Source organism: Vigna radiata, chromosome 4, assembly GCF_000741045.1.
Source record: "Vigna radiata var. radiata cultivar VC1973A chromosome 4, Vradiata_ver6, whole genome shotgun sequence".
Classification (NCBI taxonomy): Eukaryota; Viridiplantae; Streptophyta; class Magnoliopsida; order Fabales; family Fabaceae; genus Vigna; species Vigna radiata.
In genome coordinates, this window is record NC_028354.1 from 6,701,169 (window position 1) to 6,723,862 (window position 22,694).

General features: G+C 32.0%; 2 protein-coding genes and 1 non-coding gene across 3 annotated transcripts; all 3 read left to right on the forward strand.

Annotated features, from left to right (window-relative positions):
• Positions 1-8,366: 8,366 nt before the first annotated feature.
• LOC106759548 (UDP-D-apiose/UDP-D-xylose synthase 2) lies at positions 8,367-11,071 on the forward strand. The gene is made up of 9 exons (XM_014642766.2): positions 8,367-8,818; positions 8,908-9,000; positions 9,097-9,204; positions 9,620-9,734; positions 9,820-9,953; positions 10,040-10,141; positions 10,261-10,353; positions 10,449-10,584; positions 10,683-11,071. Exons 1-9 carry the CDS (start codon positions 8,549-8,551, stop codon positions 10,793-10,795), a joined length of 1,164 nt encoding a protein of 387 aa, XP_014498252.1. The 5' UTR covers positions 8,367-8,548; the 3' UTR covers positions 10,796-11,071.
• A 6,819-nt stretch (positions 11,072-17,890) lies between these two features.
• On the forward strand, positions 17,891-21,843 carry LOC106759598 (BTB/POZ domain-containing protein At3g44820). The gene is made up of 4 exons (XM_014642849.2): positions 17,891-18,224; positions 18,413-18,482; positions 19,441-20,655; positions 20,747-21,843. Exons 1-4 carry the CDS (start codon positions 18,175-18,177, stop codon positions 21,314-21,316), a joined length of 1,905 nt encoding a protein of 634 aa, XP_014498335.1. The 5' UTR covers positions 17,891-18,174; the 3' UTR covers positions 21,317-21,843.
• A 769-nt stretch (positions 21,844-22,612) lies between these two features.
• TRNAS-GCU lies at positions 22,613-22,694 on the forward strand. The gene has a single exon. It is a non-coding gene; the product is annotated as a tRNA-Ser (tRNA).

A 22,694-nucleotide genomic window follows, 5' to 3' on the forward strand; every position in this document is an offset into this window, starting at 1 on the left:
AGTATTATACTTTTTGTTTCGGTAGGATTAGAATCTCTTATTTAAAGTATTTAAAATTGTCTTAGTTATAAAGAAAAGTGTTTGTAGAAGATATTTGGATTCTAAATAAGTGATTTTGTATAATAATCTTATAATAAATATTAGTTATTAGAGTTTATTATTTGCCTTTATATATTTATAAATATTATAATAAACTTTTCATTAGGTGTGATTGATTAATTATTAATAAATGATTTTATTACGATTAATTGTTTATTAATGATTATTTTTTTTAAAGTGTCTGTTCAAAATAATTTTTAAATTGGTCAATTTTTTTTCACAGTCAACCATCTAGTCTCTGGCTTTCCCAATGCCATACCAAACACTTTTATTTTACATTTGTTACTTTGAAATAGAATCATTCTACTTTTTTTGTCTGCAAATGATTTATCGATCATGATATTTTGATAATACTTTTTGACAATCTTTTTTACAATGGTACACGTGTCATTATTTTATTGGTCTATTTGAATTTACATTTTAAAAAATATTTAAAATAGACAAATCACATATAACGTATGCATTGTCAAAAAATTGTTAAAAAAATGTTGTTAAAAGAACTTTTTCCATGTTTTATCTACCTATAAACAGTTTTAAATTCACGAATCTTTCTTCTTTTGTTCATTATTCTCACCCATTGTTTAATGATTAGCCAAGTTAATTATTTGGGTTTCCAATTTCATCTTCTCTGTATATAATCTTAAATATTTATTTTGAAATTAATACCATAAAAGTATATAACTATTATTATCTATTGATTAAAAATAAGAAATAAGATGATCATCGATGCCACTTTCAACCTCTCTATCAACTGAATCACTTTTGAAGGGAAAATAAAAGTGATGAGTCTCAGCCGCAAGGTTTTCTTTCTCTCTCTTTATTTTTTCTTTTCTCGTGCACAGATCTATTTTAGGTGTAATTTTGAAAATGTGTAAGTTTGATTCTTATGAAATTTTAATGGTACATTTGATCCTTTCTAAAATCGAATAATTTTGATAAAATTTTCAATTATTATCAAATTATTAATTTAAAATAATATATATTTGTTAATCTATAGAATCTCTTTTTAGCATCAACGTTTTTTTTTTCAATTTTACCCCTTTATCTATATCTATATATAAAGATTTATGTTATTCGGTATTCACATTTATTTTTTAATTTTATTTTTTAAATAAAAATTATTTTAAACTAAAATAATTATTTTATCAATTTTAGGTTTTAAATAATTATTTTTTTGAAATTTAACCCTATTTATTTTTAATTTGATAACTTTTTAAACTTAATTGTTTCTTTAATCAGGTAAAACAAACCTTACATACAGAAGAGAAGAGATTTACTTATGAAGATCCATCTATCTATATCTCTGTTTCACCCTCACCTTTTGTTGGAGAAACTGAAAAAGCAACTCCCTAGGCTCACATTATTGGGTGACCATCGCAAAAGAGAAACAACATACAAAGACAAATAACAGAAAAACAAGAGTAAGCTAAATACACAAGTAATGCATCATAAGTTTAAAGCATTCCATACAAGAATCATATATAATTTAATCCATCCTAAACATCTTAACATGCAATGACCTATATTGATTGTCCGGAATTAGAATGAATGTCGAGCTATTGTGGGTTGTGAACTTGTGGTGGCCCTACTGCTTTGCAAAGTCGTTGTCAATGGGTTTCAACCATCCACACAAAGTTAGTCTATTATCGCGTCGTAGGCCTCCTAGAAGCACCTAGGTTAAGACCTCCTACTACTCTCATCACATGAGTCAATATTCTCTACTTGAGAATGAAAGATCATTAGAGTGTTAGGATAATCCCTAAGACTGAGTTCCATGCATTTATTTTAAAGATACTTGAAACCGTACCAAAAAAGTATTTTCGTGGAACCCATTTTACCAACCGTGAAACCATTTGAATCCATATGAAACCGTACACATATAACCTTTCGCTTTTACATTGCATACAAACATATGTAACATTGATTATACTTCAAAGGACCATAAACAACAAGTCATCAAAAATCACATGAGACCATTTCATATACATTAATACATAAGAATAAACCAAGAAGAACCACTAAACAATTGAAAGCCCCTTTAAACTCATACTAAGGCAAGTAAAACAACTTTGAAACCCTCACCAAAAGCTCTGGAATGGTCTAAACCCCTCCAGAACGACTTAAAGAACGTCTAAAATAGATACCCGGAACCCCAAATTTGGTATTTCCAAAACCCCAAAACTGGTGCGGTAGCGCTCAGCGCCCAAAAACTATCATTCAATGCTAGAGCCACTGGAACGGTGGTGCTTAGCGTTGGCGCCCCTGGAATGGTGGCGCTCAACGTCTTATTTGGGCGCTCGACACTATCAGCAAAAACTTACCCTTTTCAAATGGTTCTCCCCAATTTCCCTACAACTTTGAAAGGTTCCTAGGACCTTTAAACAATATGAAACTTTAGAAAACACATCTCTAACTCAAAATGACCATTCAAAACCCAATATCATTTACCTTAGCTCTCTAAGCTACCCAAACTCATCTCCATTGCACTAACAAGTTCCAATTGGCTCAACAACAGACTCTAAACCAACTCCTACTCCACAAAGTTGCTCCTTTAAAGATTCAATACTTAAAACCCCCTTAATATACTCGAAATTCACTCTAACAAGCCCTCTCTAACTCTTTTCTACATTAGAAACCAAATTTTTCTGGTTTAACAACTCTCACAAGTCCTAATGGACTTCAAACAGTCCCTACTCTTTTATTTTACCTAAACTTTTATTTTACCTAACCAATCACTTACTCAAAAACTCACCTACCAAGACCCATAATTTCACTCTAAAACAAGTAAAATTGAACTCATATTCTTTCCCCCCACTTAACCTTCTTTATTTTAACAAATCTTATGATACTGACCAGTCATAACCACTTCAAAACAATTACCCAAACTACAAATTTTACATCATACTCATTATTCCAAAAACTAGTATACTAACTCCTTTAAATTCAATCCTGAAACAGTATTTCAACTTCTTCTATTCACTATATCAATTTCATTACAACTTTGCATTCTATTCCACTCCAATTTTGACATACCAACACTTTCATACATTCATACAATCACAAACACATCATTAATCACTAAAATTTACCATAATTATCAATTCAACTCGTCCAAACATCATGCAATCATATCACACCTCCAAAATAATTTTTTCACATTCTATTTCATATATTAAAGATGAATTAGCTCTCTTTATCTTGCAATGAACTTTCAAACTCAAAGAAACGTTCTATCGATTGCTTGAAATGCAAGGAATCTCTAGACGAACCTATAAGACACCAAATTGGAAACGAACAAAGCCTTAGAACTCTAGATCAACCAAGGACAAGAAAGGAAGTCTGAATGATACATGCAAAAAAATTTCCATGCATGATCATGGACTGAAGCTAAACGGTAAAAATGAGTAGAATTTTACTTGTTCTAAGCATAGATTTGTAGACCTTGACACCGTGATCGTAAAAGAGATGACTTAGAAGTCAGAACTCTTAGAGAGAAGGTAGAGAACTCTGAAAAAGTGGTTTCTAAATAGATAGTACCTTTTAAAATAATGAGACTCATTTATAACAAAACTATTTATAACTAAACCATTTAATATTAAAATAATCGTCGCTTATTTTTAAACTATCATTACTTCTAAAGGAGATTTTACAAAGCTAAATAAAATCCTCTTACAATAAAATTATAAAAAATATTTTATACTTAATTTTATAAATATAATAATAAAAATAATAATCATAATTTTATTATTTTTATAAGAATAATAGTTTTATTAATTTTTATTATCATAAAAGAAAAATGAAACATGCGTGTAATATGTGTGACAATGATAAATTATTTTTCACATAAAATAGTGATAGTAAAATTTTATAACTAATGGATTTTCTCATACTTGTTAAAAACATTTGTATGAAATTTACATCAATCTAAATATAAGATGAATTTATAATACATAAATAACGGTTTTGAAAATTAACTTAACTTTTATTTTATTTTTTTAACATAAATATAAAAATTATAAATTTAATTTAAAAAATTTGGTTATATGTTTATCTTATCTATCATCTAATATTTTTATTAGATTATTTATTAACGTATAGTTTTAAAAATAAAATATTTATGTTTTAACATGAAAAAGTTATATTAAATTTTACAAATAATTTTTTTAAATTGAATTGGATCTAAACTTTACTTGTTGACAACGTGATTAAACGAGATTTCATCATAAACCAAATTATCTCGTTTTAGAAAATTAGAAGATCAAATATGCAATTAAAATTTTATAGAGATTAAAATTACACATTTACTAAATTGTAGAGTCCAAAATGATGTGTTCCTACAGTCTGTCATTATACATTTTACTTCTTGCACCCCTCTTTTTTTCTTCTTGCATTTTGTGGAGTTGTATGATAGGGTGCAGGAAGCAGCAGCCCATAAAGTTTGGCGGATCTAAATATAATTACAAAAATCAAACTTATAAAAAAAAATTGTTAAAGTTTAAATTCAGCAAATCAAATAAAAATAAATCAATCTAAGTAGAAACTGTCTTTAATCTTAAATCGTAAAACCACATCAATGTTTTTCACTGGTAATATTATAAGGTAAGCATAATCATAATTCATATAACTTTATTAACATCAATTTAATTCAAACATTTCATATCATATAAAAACAATATATTACAAAATATTTATTGATTTTAATTTATAAAGATTCAAATAATTTTTTTCAATTATAATAAATTAACTAATAATTAATCATTTGAATTTTCAAGATTGTACCACCAACTACAATAAATTAAATTATTTAGTAATTATTAATCATAAGATAATAATTATTCATTTAAATCTCAAAATTATATTTCAAACTACAATAAATCAAATATTTATTATTTAATAATAATTTAAAAAAATGTTGTAATCAGTTATAAACTGAACACTACTAATTAAACTAACCAATTTTATTAATAAGTATGAATTATTAACGATAGAATGGGATAGGAAAGACTACATAAACCTAAAAACAATTTATGTATATTTAATATTAGTTTAACAGTATATATTATCGTCCATCTACCATTATTTACGAATTTTATCATTTATTTTCGTGATTTTATCTTCAAACTTCTTCATTTTCATTCATTTGTTCGTTAATATTTTTTTTATAAAGTGACAAATTTTAACAGAAGGTTTTTGGTTTTGGAAAAGTAAAAGTGGCATCATGTTATACTTTATTCAAAAAACGACACTGTAAAAACTACTTTTACAATTTGTTTCCGCATAATCATATTTTATTAAATATTTAACCGAACATTATATATATTACAAAAATTTAAAATTTTGATTTTAAAATCATGTGAAACAAACTAGAAAGGCAAGTTTATAAAACAGTTAAATTAGTGTACTAAAATGGAAAATTAAGATCCCTATTATTTAAAGAATATTTTTATAGTTCATCATTTAAAAAATAGAAATTAAAGTCCTGATAGTTGAAGGAGTAATTAATGTGAATAAAGTTAAGATTGGTGCACAGCTCACGGCCACACAAATACTCGAATTGGATTGGTTTTGGTTTCAATAAACTTTAATTTTATGGGTAAAATAGAATTAAAAAGATTATATATATATATATATATATATATATATATATATATATAGGGTTAAATATGTTTTTAGTCTCTATATTTTGGACCGATTTTGGTTTTAGTCTCTCTTTCAAAGTAAGATACAATTTAGTCTTCTAACTTTGAGAAACTTTAGTTTTAGTCCTCCAAAAATAACTCTGTTAAAAATTTACTGATGTGTCTAACGAATGCTGACACCATTTTTCTTTTCCCACCTTTTCTTCCTCTCTCTCATTTTGTCTGTGCACGTGATCCTAAGTATGCTACCTTCTAAGTGATAATATTTATGGTCATCAATTTATGGTTTGGTCCATGAACTTGACCCAAGGGTTTTGCCTTCCTCCAACTCAGAAACAATAAGGGTCTGCCAACGGTGCTCTCATTCTACATGAGTCAGCCTAACCAGCCTTCCAGAAACCTAGGATCTCCTGCAAAAATGGCAACCCAGGGAGGGGTTTGCCTCTGTTGCGCACCACCACGTCTTCGAACCAGCCACCGCGCCACCTCCTTCTACCAGTCTCGGCGTCGTCGGCGACACCACGCCTTCATCTACAAGAGCAAAGGAAGCATCCAAATCCATAATCGTAGAAAGAAGAAAATGAAGAATCAATGTCTCAAGTTACTCTTCGTGCACGGGTTCCGCATTGTTATTTTCATTGTTGTTGCTACATCTGCTTCCCAATATCTCTATCACAATCGTATCTTCATCTCCTCTCCACGGGCACGCCCCGCATAATAAAGCTGTAAAAGTTTCCTATTCGGTCTCTCTACTTTTCGAAGTCACAAAGCAGCATGAGCCTCTGATTTTCCATAGCACCCGACACCTCTGTTCATCTCCTCAACCTGCACCCAGAAAAGAAACAACACAAAACACAAAATTAAATAAGCTTCACCAATCCAATTCCAATTCCAGTAACCTTCACTAAGGCTCAAGTTCTTTCACGCATCCATCGGGTCACCATCATCAACTCTAACTTATACCATCACCAAACCAAACCAATTTCTCGCAACCATCAATCCCCTGTTCACCCCAAATCACCAATGAAATCGAATCGAAAATCTCACACAGAGAACACCACAGTGTATTCCATCCACCCCTTACTTGCGGCAAACAAAAATCAAATTAACACCTTAATGTTTGTTTTGTTATTGTGAGTTACGAGAACCCCTAGCATACACTGGTTTAGCGCATGAGTGTGCTTAGAGCACAAAAACTGAACAAAAGAGGGAGTAAGGTTTGCCCTTGCCGGCGACGAGGAACCCCCTTAGACCTAGATTCGGTCCGTGAAAGGAGGCAAGGATGAGTGTCTAAGTCAGAGTGGTTGGGCGTGTTTCTTCTCGACTTAGTACTGTGAAGGACATTGGCGTGGGAAGGAAACCCTTCATTGCGGAGAGCGAACCAGGATTTGAAGTCGTCAAGGAAAAGGCGGATGCCATCAAAGTGGTTGACAGCGACGAGTTTGGTGATGATGAGGGAGAAAGCGCGACCCGGTTCGAACAACGGCGGTGACGTCCAGTTTCTCTGACGGCATCAGTTTCAAATTCAAAGAAGAAGAAGGAGGGCTCGTGCTCGACACTTCCGATGAGGGTTGGCGTCGCCGACGATGATGCGAGATGAACCTCGACAGTGGTGTAAGGTGGCAGTTTAATGGCTGGCTCTGCTTGAAGGTTGAGAAGGTTGGGTTGGAAGATGGAAGAAAGAGGAAGGAGAGAGAGAGAGAAAAAAGGTGAGAGAGAAAAATGGTGTCAACGGAATTAGTTTTGGAGGACTAAAACTAAAGTTTCTTAAAGTTAGAGGACTAAATTGCTCTTTATTTTAAAAGAGAAACTAAAACCAAAATTACCCCGAAATATAAGGATTAAAAACATATTTAACCATATATATATATATATATAATAATAGGTTTAGTTAAATTTCAAATTCATCATAAATTTATGTATAGTGTTATTAAATTTTTTATATTTATTACATACTCCAAAAAATTTAATTAATTTATTGACATTTAAATGATTTGTTATTGTGCATTTTAAGAAACAATATAATAATTATTAGTTACGGATATCGCATGTCTAAATTATTTTATGATAATATATAGAGTTAAGAATATTGTTAGGCTAAATAATAATTACTCAAATACAAAAATTTAAATTATAATAAAAAATGTATAAAAAGCTATACAAATATTTTACTTGTAGTAACTATTATAATGATACAATGAAAATATTTGTAGTTAATGAAGACGAGATAAAAAGGTCAAATACATAAAAAGATCCACATAAAACTATTTAAAAAAAACAGTTGTTATTATTAATTGTTATAAATAAAATTTAAAATATAGGAAAATGTAATTTTGAATTTTTTTGTTACATTTGAATTATTTGTTTATTAGAAACAAGATTTGCTTATTAGATTTAGTGTGTGTATGTGCTGTGAGTGGGTAAGATAAGCGTGTGTAAAGTGGTGGAAGAATCATAGCTAGCTGTACTTCAAAGGCAGAATACTATGCAAACTGTAATTTGGATCAATCCAAAGCTTTATCTCATGCAACGCAAATTATTGTCTTCTCATGAAAATTCCTGTCTAAAGCATCCTTAACAAATGTCTGAAATTGTTTAAAATAATGGTGTAAAAAAAAAAAAAAACAGAGTATTTATATATACCTTGCTTGCAGCTCTCTAACATCACTCGATTGCTGACAGTGACAGTAACCAAAACCAGAGCACTGTGGAAGGGATAGAATAGAAGAAACACTCTTCTTCTCCATAAATTACCTCAGCTATCAGCTATCATTTTCTCTTCTCAGAGAGGCGAGCATTCAGCTTGAGCAATGGCTTCGGCGCGATTGGATCTGGACGGGAACCCCATAAAGCCAATCACCATCTGCATGATAGGTGCAGGTGGCTTCATCGGGTCCCACCTCTGCGAGAAGCTCATGAACGAAACCCCTCACAAGGTTTTTGCTTTGGATGTTTATAACGACAAGATCAAACACCTTCTGGAACCCGACACGCTCCCCTGGGCTGGTCGCATCCAATTCCACCGCCTCAACATCAAGCACGATTCTCGACTTGAGGGCCTCATCAAGATTGCAGATCTGGTTTCACTCTGTTCCCTCGTAAAAATGCAATCTTTTTTCGTTTCCGAAAACTTTTCTGTTTCAGACACAATTGGGTTGTTTTGTTTCAGACCATTAACCTGGCTGCTATATGCACTCCCGCGGATTACAACACGCGCCCTCTCGACACCATTTACAGCAACTTCATCGACGCGCTTCCTGTGGTGCGTGCTACTTTTGTTTTGTTTTTTACTTTCTCTCTCTCTTACTCTCTGTGTGGGTGTGGAAGTTGGAATTGAGGATTGAAGTTTTGGTTTCAGGTGAAGTACTGTTCGGAAAACAATAAGCGTCTCATTCACTTCTCTACCTGTGAAGTGTACGGGAAAACGATTGGAAGCTTTCTCCCCAAAGATAGTGCACTTCGTCAGGTAATCTTTCGCTTTCCTTGGACGTACTACTGTAGATCTGTGCTTAACCGCCTATGGTTTCAAATTTACACTGCATCGATGATTTCTTGTTTAGCAATGGTAGATCTTTTCAACGAACAGTTTTATCTATCATTGTGTGTTTTTTTTCTGTTGTTTACACACTGTTTAGATAAACTAGTGGAATCTATTGAGTTTTTTCTTTCATAAACTAAAACCAATTTTTCAATCTTACCTTTTGGGTAAATTAGATGGGATGATGTGTATAATTTGATTTTAGTTTGTGGAAGAAGCTTGCTCTTGTAGATATTATTTATGGAAAAATCATCTAGTAGCATTTCAGCAATGGAATGGTTTTCTTGTTTTTTCTTTGGTAATGTGTGGGGTTATAATCTATTTTGTTTCCTTGTGGTGTTAGGATCCTGCATACTACGTACTGAAGGAGGATGAGTCTCCTTGTATTTTTGGTTCGATTGAAAAGCAGAGATGGTCATATGCCTGTGCTAAGCAGTTGATTGAGAGGCTGATTTATGGTAAGCTCTATTCTATTTACTCTTTGTGTAAAGACTTAAGATTTTCATGAATTGATTCTTCTCACTGAGATGGTGTTGTTGACAGCTGAGGGCGCTGAAAATGGATTGGAATTCACAATTGTGAGGCCTTTTAATTGGATTGGACCAAGAATGGATTTCATTCCCGGCATTGATGGACCAAGTGAGGGTGTTCCTCGGGTTCTGGCATGCTTTAGCAATGTGAGCTTATGAGATTTAGGACTTTCTTTAACGTTGAATGTTGCTGCTCAGTATTTTTGAATCACTGTTCTATATATTTTCTGCAGAATCTCCTCCGTGGTGAGCCCCTCAAGCTTGTGGATGGTGGCCAATCCCAGAGAACCTTTGTGTACATTAAGGATGCCATTGAAGCTGTCTTGCTGATGATTGTAGGCTCCCATATCCAATCTTAGATGATACTTTTTGATTTTAAGGGCAGATTATCTGATTGCAGATGTTCATCTTTAAACTGTTTTTCCACTAAATGTGAAGAATAACTTGTTAACAGGAAAATCCTGCCAGGGCCAATGGACAGATTTTTAATGTGGGCAATCCAAACAACGAGGTTACAGTTAGGCAGCTTGCTGAAATGATGTCTCAGGTTAAGCATCGAGTTTGACTTTTTTGATTGACCCTATTAGATTTTTCACATGGTGTTTGGGGACATGAAATAGTTATTTTCCTTCAATTCTGCAGGTTTATTCAAAGGTAAGTGGAGAAGCTCCTCTGGAAAAGCCTACTATTGATGTGAGCTCCAAAGAATTTTATGGCGAGGGATATGATGACAGCGACAAGAGAATTCCTGACATGACCATAATTAATAGGCAACTTGGTATGTTTCCATGTTCTACTCTAATGTCTTCTTTAGGAAAAACCTGACATCATGAACATAAGATGTTTTATGTGGTAATGGTTTGACTGTTATTTCAGGCTGGAATCCTAAGACCTCACTTTGGGACCTGCTTGAATCAACTCTCACCTATCAGCACAGAACATACGCTGAAGCCATAAAGAAAGTGATTGCAAAGCCCGTGGCAAGTTAAACTGTATGGTGATGAAGTGCTTTGAGAAGAGTGTTCAGACCATAGTGATTATTTTCTACATACATAGTAATTTTCCCCTTGGTTTTGGTTTGGGTAGCCAATACCTATTTTGTTTATTACATATTTATGAAGTGATGAGAACTTATCCAAGACAATATGTGCTGTTGGGAAACATACGAGGAAATAATGAATATTCAGCTGTAACATTTTATCTTATACTTCCTAAATTTATTGTCATTAATTTATTCAATGGAATATTTTTGTTGCACTATGTTTACATCTCGTATATTTTGATAAATTCCAGATCTAATTTTACTGATTTTAGAATTGTCGATTACACTGCATCAATGTGTGTTTGGTTATCAAAATCATAATTACTTTTAATATTTTAAATTAATGTTATCAAAATTAATTATGTTTTTTAACTTAAAATAATTGTGGTTTGTTCCTATTCCCTGAAAATATTCTATGATTTTTAAAGCAGAATTTTTAGAGTGTGTTTTGGAAACTTATCAAATATGTTTTTGGAAAGTGTTTTTCGAAATATAGATTTCAAAATAAACTTTTCAGAACATAAATAATACATTTCAAAAAATACATATGATAGATTTCGCATGATCGAGCTTTTCAAAACGAGTTTTAGTTTTTCTTTTCTTTTTTTTTCTTCCTGGCAGGTGTGGTGAAGAATGGATATGCAGATGACGACGAGGATGATACTAGTGGTAGCGAAAGGGTATGTTAGTCTTTTTAATAATATGAGGTGCTGCTAGTAATAATGAGGATGCAATAAGAAAAACTCTTAAGATTTGGAAATGTAGTACTAAATGCAGACATAATGTATGATACTCACATTAGAAATGAGAAAGAATGGTATATGCTATAGAAAGGAACACATTAAAGCTTTGGGATATTTTTACACGAAACCTTATAATTTAAAATTAGTTTACATAAAACTCTCTTTGTAATTTTATTTACTTAATGTATAAACTAATTTCATTTAATAAAGAAAATTCTTTCTTAGTTTTTCTCTTAAAAGAGTTTTTAGAAAATCTGTTCAAACATGGTTTAAGAATTTTTAGAATAAAATCAAATTGTGGTCATCTACAAGATCAACTGGACTTGCCTGCCTTCGTTTCATACTAGGGCTATCTTATTCCATTTTCAAATTTGCTATCCTAGCACCTCAACTTGGACCATTTCTTTCTTCACCTCCCTTTTTTTCCTTGCACCCAAACTTTCATAATTCCTCTTTTACCCCTCAGTGCATTAAAAATCCTAATTCGTTTTTGTCCCCCATCTTCTCCACGCCGCATCCACTTTCTCTTGGTGAAAAAAAAATAGTGCACCTTCGTCTCATTTCCTCACACGGTGGCCTTCGGTGGTCATCTTCGTCTATGCACCGGCGCGACCTCCATCCCCTTTCCTTTCTGATTTCTTTCTCTCGTGCGAGACTAACTCCATACCAACAACTACCGTTGTGTGCTTCCTCTTAGACTTGGCGAAGCAGGTTACTGCTACTCTGTCTCGATCTTTTATATGTTATTTCGTGATTGATTCAAAATTACTTATAAATATCACTACAAACCAATCACGAAATAATACGATGATGTTAAAATGTTACCTATCCCATATTGTAACCCGTATAATTCTTAATGCACTTTCAAAATATGAAATTATATTCCAAATTGTCTAATTTAAAATTAATTTATCTTTTTAAAAACAAGTTGAGGGCATTCCTTTGTCCTTCCTGGAGTTGATAGAAGGAGGAGGTGTTTGTGACTTCACAAAAATTTAAGGTAGAGGTTAGCTTTCATTGAATATTATAAATGTAAATTATTTATTATACAAATATTACATTATAAAAAATATTTTGAATTGTGTTTTTCTGAATACAATCGAAAAGTAGTCTCTTTTTAATTAAAGCTATAGTATTCTCGTAAGAAAAATCATAAAAACGAATATGAAGTTAACATAAAGGAACGTGATAATAATAAAGGCTCTCAAACAATCTTAGCAAGAAGTATGAGATTTAAAATATTGAAGTTGGAATGAGTGGTTTTGAAGATTACTTGAACAAGTGATATTGTTTTAACTGGCATAATAAAAAAAAAAAACATTAATGACGAAGCATCATTATATGTAAGAATGATAATAGCTCTATTTAGCTCTCCTTTGTATTTAAATTAAATATACATAAAAAACACAATTTTTCATCGGCTAAAAATACTACTTAAGTTCATTATTACTTTTACAAAGAAACTATATGTTTGTATTATTAATTATATTTACGAAAAGTAGTGTTTAGCTTTGAGGTTAAAAGTATCATTGAAATTATCGTGATACTTGCTTGGGAATCAAAGTCGAAAACCATTTGAGAATATATATACTCTCTAATAATTTGAAATGTAATTATCAATCAAATATTTATTAATTTTGATTTCTTTTACTTAAACAAATCAACTTAAAGTTTATTTAACAAATTTTAAAGATAAGAACTTAGAAAATAAAGTATTATAATAGATAAATGTATTAAAATAATGAGATAAATAATTTTATTTTAAAATAATCTAATAATATCAATAAAAATTTTAAACCTCAGTTCATTATCTAAATCACTTCCATCTCTCTAAAATTTTATTCTCCTTGAGTTTCCTGACTTCTCTCTACTCTTTCTCACTTTCTGGTTCACTGTTTAACGATCAGAAGGTGCCCAGACAATCACGACATAAAGGCCTACACATCTGATCGATCAATTTCTTGATTCTAGCTGGTAAGTTGTTTTCCCTCTTTTCTCGTATGTTATTGAATCTTAATCATGCAATTGATTCTGTTGCATGTGTCTAGTACTTTCTCTCTTCAATTTCCAACTCAATTTAGGTTCTAAAATTCGTTTCATATCACCGATTGGTGAATTGTAGGATTTTTTAGAGTTTCCTTATGGTGCAAGCGTCTGTCAGGGGGCTTCTGTGAGTTGTGCAACATTTAATTGAGGTAAGGAAAGCTAGATACATTTTAAATTGTAATTAATCTTGTATCTACGATGAATTTATTGAGTATGGTGTTATTTGAATGAAAATGTGGCTTACGGAGTAGGTTTTTCTTATTCAAATTAATTGTGTTTGAATATGGTACATTGAATGGTGATGTTGGACGAAATTGAATGCTAAATTTTTTGTGATATTGGATGTTAGAAATATGAGATAAGAAGATTTGTTGATGAGTAGACATGGCATACATTTGATTTTGAGTGATTTTAGAGGAAGTGGGATAATGCAAATGAGAATTAGAGGTTAGATGCTCAATTGGACTGTTGGAGCAACTTTGGTAAGTCAAATGTGACTTGCTTGAACCCTTAAACTGGTCAAAAGTGTGTCAAAAGTGGTATATTAGCTTTTGGGTCTATAAGTTGAAATTTTTGAGGTTTTAAAGTAGAAATTGTTCAAAAACACTTTAGATTGATGGTATGGAGGTTTATAATCACTTAGTCAAGTCTAATTAGGTGTATAACACAAATTAGGATGGTTAGAAGTTAGGAAAAATAGTTAGAATTGGTAAACTTAGGCTGAGTTGCATAATTCTGCAAAACTCGTGTTGTAGAATTATGCAGACTCATTGAGCGAATGGATTCACAGTGGGGTTTGCTCACTATCTAAGCAATTCGCACAACGAGAGGGTGCGCTGTGCGAATGGTTTTAGAGGTTTTCTCTTTGCCTTGTGATTCGCATAGCGAATCAGGGCGTTGAGCGCCTGGGGGTGGTCTAGGATCACTGTCAATTTTATTCAAATAGCTAAGGGGTGTGTATAATGAGTGTTTGGGGGGTTTGGTCTCTCTCTAGACTTTCGCATGACGAATTGGAGCGCTATGCGAGGGGTTGAGGTATGGTACTATTGGAAGTTTATTCGTAAACGGGCTTGTGTCACTGTGTGAGGAACCTCTAGATTCGTTATGCGAGAGTGTGCGCTGAGCAAATAGTCTTGGTTTAGTTTATTCTTTTCTTAATTATTCTTGTTTGATTTGAAGGATATGGTGGATTATTTTGGATGATGTATGAATGTATGTTGGATTATATGAGTATCAAATAATGGAGTTGTGAATTCTAATGGAAACAAATTATGATTTCAAAGTGTAAATATCTCGGTGGGATTCAAGTATGTTGGAATGAATACAAAGAGCTCAGTATTGGGGTTATCCTAACACTTTAATGATTTTTCATTCTCACATAGAGAGGATTGAATCATGTGGTGAGAGTAGTAGGAGGTCCTAATGTAAATGCTACTTGGAGGTCTATTGCGCGGTAACAGACTAACCTTGTGTGTGTGGTAGGGTGCAACCCGTGGCAATGGCTTTGCAAAGCAGTAGAGGCCACCATAAGTGCACAACCCGCCATAGCTCGGTATTCATTCTAAGTTTGGACAATCAAGTTTAGGTCTTAACATGTTAGGATGTTTGAACTAGTTTATCTTGATTGAATAATTAAGTGTTGTTATGTTATATAATTGTATGAATTCTTTTATATCTCGCTTATCCTTCTGTTTGTGATTTGTGTTTTGTATGTGTTGTGCTCTTTCTTTTGTTATGATCAACCTGTGGGTATGAGCAAATGGAGAAAAGGTTTCCCTGAAACATGTGTTGGATGGTGAAGAAACTATTGAGTAGTGACCATTAAAATAATATTGTACATAGTTTTGGTTAGTTAGTTGTATATATAAAATTTTAAATTTTTATAATTATTTTAGATAACCGTAAAATATAATACTTTATACTCTAGCTGGATAACTGTTCTACTTTATTATTTTGTGATATGATTTATAAAATGTTAAAAAATAAATCAGCATTTTGTTAACTCAGAATTTTGGATTGATAAATAAGAGAAGCATAAGTATTTTTTTTCTCCAGTTATCCAGTTGATAAAGGATTTAAAAAAGTGGTATTTTAGTATTACTAAGAAATATATAATTTATATACAAGTGAAGTATCGACTTCAACGAAATTCATTTTTCCCTTCGTTTTTTTCTTCTACAACTAATGCTATTTCTACAATCACTCATTTGTTTCATGACCTGATATTAAATTATTATTATTAATAATAATTTTAATATTTTCTCCTTTCCTAATTCTGTTGAACCAAACAAACCATGAACTATGACACCCATGTTACCATTCCAAAAAAACGATGCTACCCATGTTTGATTGTGCGACAGTGGATCCCACTCACCAAACGATGGCGCGTGGAAAGCACTCGCTCTGATTAAGGTAAGAAGGAAATCGAAGGCACGCGTGTTGTGATTGGGCATGATTCTGCAGGAGGCAAAGTTGTTGAGCACAACCCCAAAAGAATAACCAAACAAAACTTTATATAAAAAAAGAAAAAGAAAAAGAAAGAAAATGAAGAAGAAAAAAACAAATAAAAAGACAAAACCTAATTTCCACCTCACATCACACTTTCTGTCATTTTATTGACCTGTATTCTTCTCCTTGGCATTTATTCATTCATCTTATTTTTAACATAATATTCAATACTCTATCTTCAAAAACTACAATTCTTCACCTACTATTCAATTATATTCAAATATTTTTACTTTATCTTACTTGTTCCCTTTAAATTTTGAGATATTTTTTACGGAAAATTCGTTATATATATATATATATATGTATATATATATATATATATATATATATATATATATATATATATATATATATATATATATATATATATATATATTATTCATTCTAAAGTCTTGTCTTTAAAGAAAACCTTAAAATATTGAAGAAAAAATTGAATAGATAAACTATATTTAATCTCGACTTAAACAAATATGAAAGTATTGAAACCTAAAAATGTTTTAAATTTAAAATAATTTATTTAAATGAAAGTGTTAGATTTGTATTATTGAAAAAAATTAAATTGATTATAACGATAACAAACTATAATGTATGATAGAATATGTGTATTAGATACATATCTAACATGTCCATAGGTTTATTTTTAACATAATAAGATACAATACATTATATATATATATATATATATATATATATATATATATATATATATATATATATATATATATATATATATATTAAGGAGTGTATAATAACTTTTAAAAATATATAAATATATGATTATTATTATTATGTAAATGAAAATTTAAATAATATGTATCAAGTGTCAATATAAAAAGTTATAAATTATCATCATTATTAAAATATTATTATTTCATAAATTATATATTTCATTAATAAATATACGTAAAAATCCTAAAATATCAAACATAAATATATAACAAACACAAATATTATTATTTCATAAATTATATATTTCATTAATAAATATACGTAAAAATCCTAAAATATCAAACATAAATATATAACGAACACAAATACATGACTTAAATTGAAGTATCAATGCATAGTAGATGATAAGTGATATTAACGTTTAATATTTTACATTTTAATAAATTTTACACATGGTAACATTTAGGTTTTAACATCTAGATCATAGAAAATGTATATATATTTTGTTGTTATTAATAATTAAATAAAATATCAATTAAATTACAATACTTTATATTAAAGAAAAATTTTAAAAAATTGTAATATAATATAAATTATAAAAATAAAAAAAGTTATCTTTAAATACAACTCATGCCATTGAGATATTTAAACTGAGGAAAGTTCTTCTAGTATTGAAATTTTATTTTCTAAATTTTAATCTATATTAGTTTTGTTTATATGTTATGTTAAACAATTACACGTCATTAATATTATAGTCTATCCTGATTTTATGATCTATATCATAAATTGTCAAACTACATAATTTTTTAAGATTTATTTTCACAATGTTTAAATGCAAGACTTTTAAGTAAAGGAATTATAATAAACTTTTGTTAAGTTAAAGAACTAAAATAATTATTTTTAAATTTTAACACCAAATACAAAATTTAAGAAATTAAAAGTATATTTAAGTAATTATTTTGACAGAAAGTTAAATCTTACTATTATGACTACAAAATATTATATAAATATTATTTTGTACCAAGGCTTTTAACTTACGAAACTGGCGCTGCAATTTTTTTTATTGAAGCTTGCTTTACTTTACCTCGACCGTTTCTGCCGTCGTGATCCTGTGTCATTCTCTGTTCTTTTAATTCCAATTTCCAATTCTTTAATTGTTCTATTTCTAGGGGCTATGCTCTCTGTACCATACTTTGGTTAATTTTTTTTTTCTTTTTCATATAAAAGATACATCTGTGCCTTTCTCTTTTTCCCCTTTTCTTTCTAGAATTAAGAAGAAGAGGCAACAATTTAGGAAGAAACAATGATGTTGTGTTGGTAGAGTAAGTAAGGAAAAAGAGGGTCTTTCCTTCCCTCAGCCATGGCTCCTACTGGGAAGCTTTCCGGGTTTCGTCGAGAAGGCAGTGATTGGTACTCTCCTTCTCAAAATTTCTTGTTTTGAAGTAAAAATTCGTTTTTTTTTAATGGACTGATGAGGAAATGACACCTTTTGTTCACCTGATTACTGGGTGGAGTCCAAGTCAGACATGCATATCGAAAAAAAAGAAGATTTTGATGTGATTTATGTTGTTAATTTTTTTGGGTTGTGGTCTTGATAGGTTCTGCAATGGGGGACTGCCAAGTGATATCACTGTTTCCATCGAGGGTGTCACTTTCCATCTTCATAAGGTACGTGCTTTCCTTTCAGAAATTTGCTCTTCTCTCTGGTTTATTCATAGATGAAATAGTTGTGGGGCTTTTTTTGTGGTTCTGGTTTGTCCTACTGCTCTTTGTGTTTTTATTTTTCGAAATTTGATCCAACCGCGTTAATGTGATTCATGGCTTGTGCTTCTACTTCTGGCTTCTTTCATCTCTGTTGTGGAAGCTTCCATCTTCAAATAAGGGAATTGGATTAGACTTGCTAGAGATACCATACCACATGCTACAATGGCCGCAAAGCTTTCACGGTCTCACCATAAATTTCATCTATTTATTAGAATTTAGTAAAATTCCACCAGTTTGTGGGCAGCCTTGTATTCCTAAGCTGGAATCCACTTGAATGGTTTTCAAAGGTTGTGATGTTCTTGCTGGTTTTCTTTGTCGAGTTTGACTTTTAAATTCCTTCAGCTTAAGGTCAGATAGGGCAGGGACAAGACTGCTTTAATTATAAATGGATTGTATTTCAGCTCATGTGGTATTGTTTAAGATGATGGTTGTAAAATTTTGCTTCTAAATTATGGATGTTATTCGTGTTGTATATTCATTGGTGCAGATATTTCATTACTAATGCTTAACTTTCCCAGTCAGTGACGAAGCTAAAAATTTATCTACTTCTCATACTCGTTTTACTCGTGATTTGTTGATGTGGAAGTAATTGGATTAGGTGGGTTCTTTGGCATGTCATGAACACTTGTTCTTGTTTCATCTAAATTAGCTTTCTTGGGTAAGAGGAAAAAGTTAGAGCTTTGAGATATTTCTGTTTTTCCCTTTTTTCAATTTGGACTCCATGCATGATTACGTGATGAACTAGTGAGCATTTCTGTTTCACAAGGCTTAATTTTATGGTAGTTATACTGTTACCCCTTTGGTAAACTATTTGTGTACTGAGTGCATTGGAGTTTAAATAAGTTATGTCATGGAACTGCAGTTTCCTCTTGTATCAAAAAGTGGAAAATTTGCTAAAGCAAATGACGAGTCCAAGGATACAGACAAGAAGACTCTGAAAATGGTGCTGGAAGAATTTCCTGGTGGTCCTGACACTTTCTTAGTTGCAGCCAAATTCTGTTATGGGTACCGTGTGGAACTGACAGCCAGAAATGTAGTATCGGTTCACTGTGCTGCAGAGTATCTTGAAATGACAGATGAATTTGGAGAAGGTAACTTGTTGTCAAAATCAGAGAGTTTTTTCCATAAAAACATATTGCGCAACTGGAAAGATTGTATTTTGGCTCTCCAAAGTTCTGAGCCAGTTCTACATAGAGCTGAAAAGCTTCAGTTAGTGGGCAAGTGTTTGAATGCTCTGTCTATGATGGTTTGTACGGACCCAAGTTTGTTTGGATGGCCCATGATGATGTATGGGAGTTTTCAGAGCCCTGGTGGAAGCATTCTTTGGAATGGCATCAACACTGGTGCCAGGATCCGGAGCTCAGAATCTGATTGGTGGTTTGAAGACATCTCATATCTCAGTGTGAGTTTGTTTGAGAGGCTAATTAAGACAATGCAAGCAAGAGGTATAAGACCTGAAAACCTTGCAGGTGCCATAATGTACTATTCTAGAAAGCACTTGCCTGGTCTTGGTCGGTGGCAGGGTGGTCAAGGTGGCAAGACTAGAACAGTTGCAAGCTTTAGCTTGACGCCGGCCACAGTTGATCAGAGAGTTCTGTTGGAAAGCATTGAGAAACTTCTTCCTGACAAGAAGGGGAAATCTTATTGCCGTTTCCTGCTGGGACTTCTTCGCGTGGCTTTGATATTGAATGTCAGCCAAACCTGCAAGGATTCTTTGGAGAGGAGAATAGGGATGCAATTGGAACTTGCAACTTTGGATAGTCTTCTAATTCCTACCTATTCAGATTCAGATGCATTATATAACACTGAATGTATTGAACAGATAGTCCATTATTTTGTATCTACAGAGTCAAACTTAACTGCCTTTTCTCCTTCATCACATGACCAGCAAACACCAGCATCACCATCATCTGAGTCTTTGAGGAAGGTTTCGAAGTTGATTGATAGCTACATCTCAGAAATTGCTTCAGATGTTAATTTGAAACCAGGAAAGATACGCCGGCTTGCAGACGCCCTCCCCGAGTCGTCAAGATTATTGCATGATGGGCTTTACAGGGCACTGGACATATATTTCAAGGTTTGATTTTTCTGAGCTACACTTCTACATAAAGACTTATCTGTGGTCTTGGATTGCTAACTTAATGATGACTGCTTATGCTATTGTGCAGGCTCATCCTTGGCTCTCTGACAGAGAGAAGGAAGAACTATGCAACATCATTGACTACCAGAAACTTTCAATCCATGCTTGTGCTCATGCATCCCAAAATGACAGGTTACCCCTCAGAGTTGTTCTTCAAGTGCTGTTCTTTGAACAACTGCATTTGAGAACAGCATTAGCTGGATGCCTTAATGCATTGGATGGTGAGATCGCCACAGCAGCTCCTGTTCCTGTAACCACCTTAGGCGAAACAGCCGGTGAAATTGTACAAAGAGATGGATGGGTGACTGTTGTGCGTGAAAACCAGGTTTTAAAGGTGGATATGGACAGGATGAGTTCTAGAGTTGGAGAACTTGAAGAAGAGTTCAGTAAAATAAAGCAAGAAATGAAAAGTGTGGCCAAATGTCACAGTTCCCGAAGCTCCCCTCGGTTCGTTGCTCGGAAAATTGGGTGTAAGCTCGTTCCTCGGCCTTCAGATGCTCAACCGGAATCCCTGAACCGCACCGGATCCACACCAAGAGCATCCATTGAACGGGCACGGCGTTCCCTTAAGTCCAAGCACTCAGAAAGTTTTACTTGAGTATCAAGAAACCATAATCCCTCTTAATTTTATTCATATATACATATAGAAGTGTTGTGTGATTTTAAATTTTTTGTACAAGGGAAAGGGAAGGAAAATGTTTCTCAATCCATTATGCCCTTTTATTTCATCAGTTTTCATATTTGAACATTTTCCATTTCTTTCCCTTGTGTTAAAGTTGGCTGTAAACTTGTGTAGGCAATTTCACAAATTGTCCTGTTTGTGGGGAATAGCTCCTGTATTTGTTATCCGTATAGATTTATTCTTCATTTGAAGATATTGACAGTGGAAGATGTTGTTTTAGACCCATATGTGAAGAACATTATTGTCATCGAAGAAAGAATCATCCATGTTCTCCCTAGTGCAGATGCAAAGCTGATGCACAAAGGTTGGAAAACTCAAACAAATGTAACAGACAATGTTGTGCTTATAGCAGAGCTTCTTTTGTAGATGACAAATGTTGTATAGTTGTGAAAGAGTGTAATTTCTTTACAAAGGACAAAGGCAAATATTTTTATGCTCTGTCACTCATGCTGTTTTTTAAAGCTTGGTTAGGGTCGGCAATTTGGAGTTTATGATATTAAAATTTGATTAATTGAAAATACTTACTATAATAGTATCTCAATATGCAATTATGCACAACTGTAGTTTTAACTGTATGATTTCACATCAAGTACTGTAAAATATACGAAACTAGTGTTTTAATCCTTACATTGGCATTTTAATCCTTGCAAATGCGTATATAATAAAAACTTTTTATGTTATAAATTAATTAGTTTTTTTTTTTTTTGTGAAAATAGCATTATCTTATGTAATTTGATAAAAGTAATTTATGCAAAATTAATTTATAGCTAAAAATGAGTTAACACATATGTAGTGTTGTTGAACAAAATATTACTGATTTGGTAACAGTTATTGTTATTTCTTTATACATATCTCTAATTTTGTTTGTATACGTGTTTTATGTTTTCAATATGGTATATGATTAACATATTTTTAATTTGACTACTCTACACAAATATTATATAAGAACTAAATTAAAAATACAAGTGTAGAATTCAAATTAGAAATACTTAAAGTAATAATAACAAAATACTAAAGTGATAAGTTTGGCAAACTGATGGAACCAACTAAAAATATATATATATATAGAGAGAGAGAGAGAGATAATAACATATCAGTAATAGTTTTTTAAAATGTAAAATATTAGAATGGAAAATCAGTTTCACTTAATCAGCAGTGGGTAGTGAAACAATAACCTATAAAGTTCACTATGGTAAAAAAGGTTTCAACGGTGTCGCTTTGGCCGAGTGGTTAAGGCGTGTGCCTGCTAAGTACATGGGGTTTCCCCGCGAGAGTTCGAATCTCTCAGGCGACG

Bases quoted from the DNA above. Each gene is read 5' to 3' on its own strand.
- LOC106759548 (XM_014642766.2), top strand. From the start codon at position 8,549: ATGGCTTCGGCGCGATTGGATCTGGACGGGAACCCCATAAAGCCAATC. The intron at 9,001-9,096 runs GTGCGTGCTACT...TTTTGGTTTCAG, and splicing joins TCATCGACGCGCTTCCTGTG to GTGAAGTACTGTTCGGAAAA. The intron at 10,585-10,682 runs GTATGTTTCCAT...CTGTTATTTCAG, and splicing joins CATAATTAATAGGCAACTTG to GCTGGAATCCTAAGACCTCA.
- LOC106759598 (XM_014642849.2), top strand. From the start codon at position 18,175: ATGGCTCCTACTGGGAAGCTTTCCGGGTTTCGTCGAGAAGGCAGTGAT. The intron at 18,225-18,412 runs GTACTCTCCTTC...TGGTCTTGATAG, and splicing joins CGTCGAGAAGGCAGTGATTG to GTTCTGCAATGGGGGACTGC. The intron at 18,483-19,440 runs GTACGTGCTTTC...ATGGAACTGCAG, and splicing joins TCACTTTCCATCTTCATAAG to TTTCCTCTTGTATCAAAAAG.